The following is a 9,599-nucleotide window of genomic DNA, read 5'->3' as shown; positions in this document are numbered from 1 at the left end:
GGAATAAAAGGTCCTTTGGAGACCTTGTTTAAAAGACAGCCTTCCTAGTGTCTTATAGACAGGATGGTCCTTTTCAGCTGAACCGTCCCATGTTTGGCTCCTATCATATGCTGAGTCCCACCAGGCTTCACCTGATGAACTTTCTCTCCTGGTTCATAGGTGACCCACAACCCCGTGACACGAGAGATGGACTTTAGTGACTTTAAACCCACGAAACTTTGACTCGCCAAAAGAATCTTACACAAAGTGAATCTAAATTCATGGCAGCGGTCCGAGCACCACTGAAACCTTCATCCCTGATCCTCCTGGAGGTGGGCAAATACCACCCCCCAAACAAGGAAACAGAAACTCCTAACAGGAAGTCACCGGGGAATTCATGCTCAGATAGACTGGCCTAGGAAAGCCCACTATGGAATTGTACAAAAGAAGCAATAAGGATTGTGTGTGTGTGTGTGTGTGTGTGTGTGTGTGTGTGTGATTCTAAAATTATTGATTCTTCTCTGGCTAAGAATCAAACATGAGGTTGTCTCTGAGATTTTCTCCTCTTTTTCATCAGACACCGGTGAGGGAAAATGGCCAGAATTGTCCAGACAGGCTGGAAATAGTCCAGCATCTTCTGTGGTGGCAAAGCCAAGGCAAAGCTAGGTGAGGCTCAGCCTAAGAGCCTGTGATGGTAGGAAGGAGGCTGTGACGGAACCTATGACCTCTGCAATGTCCTGCTCCCGAATTCTCGGCTTCTTTGGGAAGTAGACAGGCATCCACGGGTCCATCAATGCCATCTGAAATGTCCATCAGAAGATGTGTAGAATCTATTGCAGATCATGACCCAAAGTGATGCTGGCATCTCCTTTCCTGATGAGTCACATTCAGCTTTCTGGTTTCCTCATTTTGATGCTGAAAAGGTACCAGTCACTCGTTTGGTGTAAACTAAATCTCAAGATGGGAAGATGGGGCAACAGTTGTAGCTTAGCAGGCACTGTGCTGGCCTAGCACGGAAGAAGCCCCGGGATAGATCTCCAGCTCTGCCTAAACCCAGGGTGGTGGCACACACATAAAAAAAAATTGGAAGGAGGTAGCAGGAGGATTAGATGCTTAAGTTCTTCTAGCTACATAGTGAGTTTGAAGCCTGCCTTGGCTAGGTGAGACCTTATCTCAAAGGAGATAGCAAGATAATGAATGCCAAAGCGAGTGGTCATTTCTGCAAGTATAGTTTTGAAAAAGTGAACACGCCAGCAGTACTACCCAGGCCTTCACTGACACAGCCTCTCTAGACATGTAAGTCCCCAAACATGCAAAACTTACTGTTTTCAGTTTTATTTTACAGCATTCTTAAAAAAGAAAGAAGGAAGGAAAAAAAGAAAGAAAAAGAAAAACAAAGTCAACCTCACAAAGAAGTATCCTTCAAATTTTAAGTGTCTTTTCTCTTACCCAAAATACATACTTTTCCCAAGATAATTGATCCCAAACAAATTTTGGAGGATAACTCTCTCCAAGTTGAGCAGCTGAAAGTTACAGAACTATTCTATTAGCAGATCAATAGTTTTTCTGAGGACTTTTCAAAGACAGCTAGAAGAAGAAAAAATGTTTTGTTTGTTTTTTGCTTTTTAACCTTCATTCATTTGAAAATAGAGGGACAGGTTAGAGCGGAGTGTAGAATACTTTGAAAACAAAACAGAACAAAATCAGCCTGGAACTTCTTTTTATGTCCTAAAATGTGTCCTTTGCTTTCCGGGTTGCTGGATTGGAATGCAACACATAAGAACGGTAAAGGAACCGCCCCCATCTTTCCTAGCCAAGCAGTTTTTCTTAATTAGATTCGTGCCAGCAAGGTCTTTTTCAGAGAGGGGTCTCGGTTTTCTCCGGCAGCCCACTATGCACAAAGAAACTGCTCTTCCCTGCCTCTGAACTTCTCTGCTTCCCCAGTTCTTCAGAAATTCTACCGAAGGGCAGTGTCACCCGGGGGGGGGGGGGGGGGGGGGAGGACAAACTTGCTACATAGAAAAATGCAAGTGAGACTGAGAGCAGAGCCCATGCAGGAAGTCAACCTTAGTTCCCTCTCAGGCTCTACGGGACTGTTCTGTCTCCCTCTTCCTGGGAATCCAAATCCACATTCCAAACTTCAGTTGGGAGGGAGAGAGATACATTAGTAACAAATAGGTTTATGCAGACTTGTGGCTTCAAGTCAACAGAAAGAGGTTCAGAAAGAGCCCTGCGCTGTACCCTGAGGGGACTTCGCAGCTTCCACCCTCAGAAGTGTCATTTTGTATCCTGAGATTAATGCCTTGGAAGATTCTCTTGCCAGATTGATTTCTGCATTTTAATAGGTTCTGTGACATTGGAGCCATTTAGCTGGTAAGGTTCTGAAATGATACCTAGATTTTTTTTAACACCCATTTTTGTGTTGGACTGACTGGTTCTGCCCTAAGACAAGCATTTAATAACACACCAGTCATTCCTGAGCCCTGCTTAAGTGTCCCCTCCGATGGGCTGGCTTAAAGAAGAATGACAGAAATGTTTCTTAATAACTATGGTTTATCCACGTCTTTCAGATAGTAAGTGGCGTGTTCTCACCTCATCTGCAGCTTTTAATCGCAAATGGACATTACTTTTGAAATATCTTTCTTTCTTTTCTTTAATTTTTTTTCCCTCCCCAAGGCTGCCAGTTGAAAGTTGAAATCCAGCAAGAACGTAATGGTAGGTGCCAGCTTTCTGAATTACAGGGTGACTGCCTGAGCTGATCCGAAAAAGCAAGTGTCTTTTTTATACCGCATAAAAGGCTGAAATGTTTACATATCAAAAGGCTATAGGCCAATTTCTGTCAAAATTACACATGAAGTTAAGCAGTACAAGCAATTTATTTAAACACTAGTCATTGTAGAAGAATTCAAAACCATATGCTCTTTTAGCAGTTTTTCACAAACGCATCTGACCCATGACTTGGCTAGACATACAAGCTTCATAATTTACTCTAAATTTCAAATCCCCCTGACGTTTAAATAAAAGATCTTCATTAATGAGGTTTACATGAATGAAAACGTTAGAAGCTGATATGGGTTAGCTAGGGGCTTCGGGAAGGTCTGTGCCGGCTGCTCTCATTTTCAAATGACTGACTTTGCTAATCATTTCAAGAGAAAGTTCCTTTGAGAACAAATTATCCTCATTTGCATTCTGTGATTTACAAAAGCCACGGTGCAGTCACTTTGAAACAAACTTTGGTAAATAACTCAGCTGAAAGCCGATTTCTGCAACCCGGGAAGCTCATGCTGTTTTCTCTTTCTGAGGCCTTGGGAAACACGTCATTTTGGGGGGACGCCCCTTTCTGTCCCAGGATTAAGTGGCGCTTTCCTAACGCTTTGATTAGTTGCCGCTTTTATTTTGAACTTGCAACATTTCTAACAAAAATCAGCAAGTAAATATTTTAGGATTGCAAGCCGCAGACCCCACATTTTGCCCGTGGTGCCCTGCGGTAGGGTGGTTCCCAGCTCCTTGCTCAACTCCACGGTCCTAATCTTGGGAGGAAGATCACTTGGGGCTCCCTGAGACATCTTCCAAGGAGTAGTAGAAACAGGGGACTGGTCTGGGGACACTGATTTTTTTTTTTTAAAGCCAAAATGCAAACAGCAAAAACAATTTGCTTGGTGAAACCGTAGGAGGTCTCCGTTGCCCTCTGGCTTCGGTGGGATTCTTGGGTCCTCCTTACAAAACTCCCCACACCTTTAAGGATGCACCAGCTTTTTCATCGAATTCGGAAACTCCTGCCTAAACCATGTACCTAAAAACCCTGTCTAAAATGTCCAATTATGAACTGCCCCATGTATAGGCAACAAATTGAGTGTTAAGAAAATCTGGCCGGGCGGTGGTGACCCATGCCTTTGAATCCAGCACTTCAGAGGCAGAGGCAAGCCCGATCCCTGAGGCCAGCCTAGTCTACAGAGTGAGTTCTAGGACAGTCAGGACAACACAGAGAAACCCTGTCTCAAAAAAACCAAATATAATAATACTAATACTACTACTAATATCCTGAGGAGTTGGGGCCTAGGACCCGTTTTTCCGGAAAAAAAAAAAAAAAAAAAAAAAAAAGCTAAGAGAGGCTAGGGTATAAGGATAGCGGGGAGACAGCCCTCTGAGAAGATATCCAGATGCGCGCTCTAAATTTGGGCTCTATGTTTTAAATCAGAAAAGCAATTTAATCTACACTCGGAATCAATTCGGAGGTGACGGTGGTGCAACAGCGGTCTTTGATAGATGCCTAACAGCAAATACACCTTATGCATGTGGAATCCACTGATCCATTCTTTAATATCTTAAAAATGAGGGCTATTACTGGGGCGAGTGACTCCTCAACAAACACGTTTTCATAGACTTCTGCGTGGTGATTGCTTTGTGTGAAATCGTGTTTGGGTGATAATAGGGAAAATCAACAGCGTGTTTACTTATTTCTCACCGAAGCCTCGCAGGCTGCCTCCGGACGCGCTAGTCCTCCCATGCTGAGCCGGGCATGCGGGGCGACAAACAATCGCTTAGCAACTGGAAGGGAGGGACAATTTGCGTGCCTCGCATTTGTTATTTCAATTGCGCCGGGGCTACTCAGGACCAAGATTGTTTCTGGTGCGTTGGGGACACTTTATGGTTTCCGCAGAGAAAGCACAGTAAGGGAGCCGGGCCCCTGACTGCCTTCAGAGTCTGCCTCCCCGCGGACAAACTAGAACAACCTTGGGCTGAGGGGACAATTATGCTAGGGAGGCTCTGCCAGGAGGAAGCTCTCCCGGAGCGCAGCGGTTAAAAGCCGGTGCAGTTGTGTGGTTCGGGTCTGTGAGCTCCCTTTCTGGGAAAGTCCCGTCTTCGAGGAAAGAGCGCTAAGAGACTTTTCTTTATCTTCAACCCTGCTGAACAGGCTCTGCTTTTGGCTTTGGGCAGGGGTGGGACCAGCACACTCCTTTGTCCCAAAGTAAAGAGCAGAAACAAACCTCATTAAATACTAAGGTTTTAAGAGATTTAATTAATGTTGGATTTGGTTAGATTATTTTAAATCCCGAGGCCTCCAAAGGAGGGATAGTTTTCCAGGTGGCAGTGTTAGGTCTTGAGCTCTGACACCCTGGACTCCAGGTGAAGCGCTTTTTTCTTCTAGGGTCCCTGATACAGCTAGAGGACTGCAGGGAATGAAGCGTCGCAGCGAAATCCGGGGCTGGCTAAAACTGATCCTTAAGTACCAAGCTGAAGGAGACACGAAGAGGTGGGTGGGGGTTGCCTTAATCTTTTCAAAACTCTCCGAGGCTCTTTCAGATCGGTGGATGAATACCTGTCGGGTCTGGTTCTGAGTGGCCTTTCAGAAATTGCAGGGGTCCAGGAATCTACCCCAGGTGTTCAATGGCCCTCCTGTCTCTGCCTGGCACCCCTGCAAAGGTCCTTAGAGAGCTGCCCGCGCACGCGCCTTACCCACTCGCAACCACCAACACAAACGCAGTAAAGTCACCGCTGAAGCTGCAGCTTCTCGTTCTGGTCCATCAATGTATCTATCTCTCTTTAGAATTGAACGTGGGAAAAGTTGACGATCAAGCAGTCTGTGTGTCCTGGAACCTGGTGACTTTAAAGTCACTGTAAATGGAAAGTTTACTTCTCTGGGTAGGGTTGGCCCTTCTTAAGGAGGGTCACACTCCTAAGAGACTTTTATTGTTTCTCTTAAAAACAAAAACAAACCCTACCCCACCTCCAAATTGAAGCCGGTTTCTATCCAGTCCTATAATTCTCCCTACCACCACCTCCACTTTGCCAGAGTAAGCAAAGAGCCAGGTGTCCCAGGCCATGCGCGGGTGGGCTGAAGGTCCACGCGCGGAGGCCTAGGAGCAGAAGCTCACTCTCTTAGCTCTGGGTGGCTGCTCCCACGCACAGACTGAGTTCTGCGTCCAGGCTGGACCAAACTTACCGCTATGTTTCTCTAACCCAGGAAGAGAAATTTACAAGAGGGTTCTCCCCTAGTACTAGGGGGCACTTAGCATTTATTGTACGACGACTTTAGACAGCTTTGAGGTCATCTCGGGCTTATCAGTGCAGAGAGGGAGAGAAATCTCCACAAAATGGATAGACCCTCAAAGGCGGTCCTCCAGTCCGGCCTTGGCTTGAGTAGTTGGAGAGTGGCCCGCGCGAAGGCACGAAGATGGAGCGCTCTGCAATTCCGGGGCAGGCACCCGGGCCACGCGACTTCGGGCCTCTGCTTTCGTTCGGCGCAGACGATCCCAGACGTCGCCCAGCCTCCTGCCCGCAGATCTGGGCAGCCTGCGCCTCCCGCGGCCTTGGCCGTGCCTCACGGAGAATCCCGCAAATCATCAAGGCCGCCCGCAGTGGCCCGACTTTCGTCCAGGCTGCTGGGGTCCCACGGAGGCCAGCGTGGGCCTGGAAGGACAACTGGAGGCCTTTAGGAGAGCTAGCTCCTTGAAGTGGGGAAATGCCACTCAATATGCTGAGGAAGGAGACAAGCCGTCCCCGTATACCCCATTTGAATTAAAGCCCCCAAACAGTTTTGGGGGAACACACCCCTTTTCCCAGAATAATAATAAAAAAGGTACAGAACCTACCGGCACCCACGCGGGAAGCCTCTGGAAGCATCGCTTCAGAGCGCTCCTCTCGGTGGCGAATTTTAAACAGTGGTTGAATTTGGTCTTCAACTGTTGTGTTAGGAGCTAGGGAGCGTCAGGGTAGTTTTCAGACCCAAAGTGACCGCAAAAAAGAAGACAGCTTTTACGAAGCCCCACGCCTTTCTTCTTTCGTCGTTTATGCTCTGAGAAAATTTGGCTTTCGCAAAAACAAAAGATTTTGAGGATACGGGGGAAAAAAGTGAAATTAGGCAGCGAGTTCACAGGGGGTGGTGGTGGTGGTTGGTGGCGAGAGGGCGGTGGAATTTTCAGTTTTAACTTGAAGGACGCAGCCACCCTCATTTTCTAAAAGCAAACAAATTTCGAAAGAGAGTAAAAAGTAATCCTAAAGGAAAATTGGCCACAATGAATTTGAGCTACAAGCAGAGGAAATCGCACCCCATAATAGAGAGAAAAGGGTCGGGGCGGAGAGGTCGGTGGCGGAGCTGTTAACGGCGGCGGGACAATAGTATTAATAAGATTAACCTGGGCAATTAGGCCGCCCGCCCAGCTAGGCCGGGGCCGCGCCGGGGCTGCTGAATGGAAAAGATTAGGTTAATTTCATTAATTCTCAATCCACAATCTCTTTTTCAGGCCCTGTAGCCCCCCTCCTCTTGGCATCTCTCCCCCTCCCCTGCAAGCGCCCCCCCTCCCCGCGCGCTCCCCCATTCCACACCACCCAAAGGAAAAGAAAAGGACCAAATCTGGTTCTGTTTGTCATCTGCATATTACCAGGAACTAAATCCAGGATGACGTCGACTCAGTATAAAACCAACGAGAGGTTGAGCCGGTCGGAGCTGAGTCCTACCCGCGGGTTGAGTTCAGCTAGGCGGTGGCGAGGGGAGGAGAGGGCGGGAGGAGGGAGCGCGGACGCAGGGGGCGGGGAGGGGCGCGAGTTGCGCGCTCGCCCGCGCTCTCTTTCGGTTTGCTCGCCCGCGGGAGGAGAGAGTGGGACAACCCCCACCCCCCACCCCAAACAACACCACTTGGAGACTTCTCCTTCTTCGGCGCGTCCCCGCCGCCCCCCGGTCCCGGCGCGGGGCTCGGGGATGCCCGCCAGCATGTTCAGCATCGACAACATTCTGGCCACCCGGCCGCGCTGCAAGGACTCGGTGCTCCCGGTGGCGCCCAGCGCCGCGGCTCCGGTGGTCTTTCCGGCTCTGCATGGGGACTCGCTCTATGGCGCGGGCGGTGGCACCTCCTCGGACTACGGCGCCTTCTACCCGCGTCCTGTGGCCCCTGGAGGCGCGGGCCTCCCGGCCGCGGTCGGCGGCTCCCGCCTAGGCTACAACAGCTACTTCTACGGGCAGCTGCACGTGCAGGCGGCGCCCGTGGGCCCGGCCTGCTGCGGGGCTGTGCCGCCGCTGAGCGCCCAGCAATGCTCCTGCGTCCCCACACCCCCAGGTAGGGTCGCGATCGCGTGTGGGCCTTCTCCACAGCGGCAGTTGGTGGTTGCTGGGGCGTGGACGCTCGGTGCTACTTGCTTTATTCACCTGGCACCAACTTTCTCCCTTTGCAAACCTTCCCCTCTCTCCCATTTATTTATTATCATTATTTTTTGGTCGCCGGGTACGAGACTTTGCACACGACTGTTGCAAACTTTAAGCTAGAGTTAAAGAAACCGAGCCACCTGGAGTCTCGTGGAGATTCCACGCCCGCGCGCGCGGAAATTAAGCGAGGGCGCAGGGAGACCACGATTGTAAAGTACCAGAACTGGCTTTGGATGTGTGCGGGCGGACGCTCCTTTCAAGTCCGAGCATCCCTGGTCTCTGCGCTCCCCAAAGACCTATCGCCCCTTGCAGACCTTTTTATTTTTAAGTGAGAGAGGGCAGCGAGCGGGTTGGCGTACCGTGCGGAGGGAGGATGACTGACCGGCGTCCCTCCCTCTGTCGCAGGCTACGACGGCCCCGGCTCTGTGCTGGTGTCCCCGGTGCCGCACCAGATGCTGCCCTACATGAACGTGGGCACGCTGTCGCGCACTGAGCTGCAGCTGCTCAACCAGCTGCACTGTCGGCGGAAGCGGCGGCACCGCACCATCTTCACCGACGAGCAGCTCGAAGCCCTGGAGAACCTCTTCCAGGAGACGAAGTACCCAGACGTGGGCACTCGGGAGCAGCTGGCCCGGAAGGTGCACCTCCGGGAGGAGAAGGTGGAGGTAGGCAAGGGGCCTAGTGGTGGGTGGGGGCGTTTAGCGGTCCTTCCCTGCACGCGGGGTTTACTCGGTCCTCCGTGGGGCTGCGGCCACTCTAAGAGCATCCCGAAGGCGGCGGCCTGGAGGCTGCTGGAAGGCGCTTTAGGCCCAGGAAGTGGAGTGGAAATGCGGAAGCGCTGCGGGTGCGCCCCCTCCTTTTGTTGACCCTGGGCTCAGCGGTTGCTTGCAATTTCACGCGACCAGGCTGAGAGCCCACGACCAGGCTGCCCCCTGGCCACGCGGAGCCACCCGAGTGCCCTGGCGTTGGTGGGAAGCGACCTTTTGGTCACCACTGTTTTGTTGCTCCCTTGCGCAACAGGTCTGGTTTAAAAACCGCCGAGCCAAATGGAGACGACAGAAGCGGTCCTCTTCGGAGGAGTCGGAAAACGCCGAGAAGTGGAACAAGGCGTCCTCGAAAGCCTCGCCCGAGAAGAGGGAAGAGGAAGGTAAAAGCGATTTGGACTCGGACAGCTGACGGCCGCGGGCCGGCCGGGGCGCTTGCCTGACGCAAGGACTTGCACAGACAGACGATGCTACTTGCACACGCCCTGCCTTGCGGGAGGGGGTCGAGAAAGCAACGAGGAGCTAGCTGTAAATAATGTACAGGCCCGGGACCGCCGGGGACTGGCGTGGGGGGACCGCAGCCCCACTGTCCCGGGCTGCCTGCGTGAGCCGCGTTCCCCACCGTAGTATTTATAGTTAAGTTAACGGTGACAATACAATAAAGTGATGGCGATGTAGACCAGCCATGTTGTATTTCGTACCCTAGTGCCATCCGT

At 50.8% G+C, this 9,599-nt stretch overlaps 1 protein-coding gene across 1 annotated transcript; it reads left to right on the top strand.

Moving 5' to 3' along the window:
* The first annotated feature begins 7,678 nt into the window (after positions 1-7,678).
* Positions 7,679-9,295, top strand: Gsc (goosecoid homeobox). Its single transcript, XM_052738216.1, has 3 exons — positions 7,679-8,033; positions 8,525-8,784; positions 9,140-9,295. Exons 1-3 carry the CDS (start codon positions 7,679-7,681, stop codon positions 9,293-9,295), a joined length of 771 nt encoding a protein of 256 aa, XP_052594176.1.
* Positions 9,296-9,599: the final 304 nt, after the last annotated feature.

This window comes from Peromyscus californicus, unplaced genomic scaffold (genome assembly GCF_007827085.1).
Source record: "Peromyscus californicus insignis strain IS unplaced genomic scaffold, ASM782708v3 Scaffold_15__1_contigs__length_86483966, whole genome shotgun sequence".
NCBI lineage: Eukaryota > Metazoa > Chordata > Mammalia > Rodentia > Cricetidae > Peromyscus > Peromyscus californicus.
The sequence above is the reverse complement of the archived record's forward strand: the minus strand, read 5'-3'. Positions and strand labels throughout refer to the sequence as shown.

Excerpts from the sequence above, each read along its gene's own strand:
- Gsc (XM_052738216.1), top strand. The coding sequence starts at position 7,679 with ATGCCCGCCAGCATGTTCAGCATCGACAACATTCTGGCCACCCGGCCG. Across the intron at positions 8,034-8,524 it reads CTGCGTCCCCACACCCCCAG|GCTACGACGGCCCCGGCTCT; the intron begins GTAGGGTCGCGA and ends CCTCTGTCGCAG. Across the intron at positions 8,785-9,139 it reads TCCGGGAGGAGAAGGTGGAG|GTCTGGTTTAAAAACCGCCG; the intron begins GTAGGCAAGGGG and ends CTTGCGCAACAG.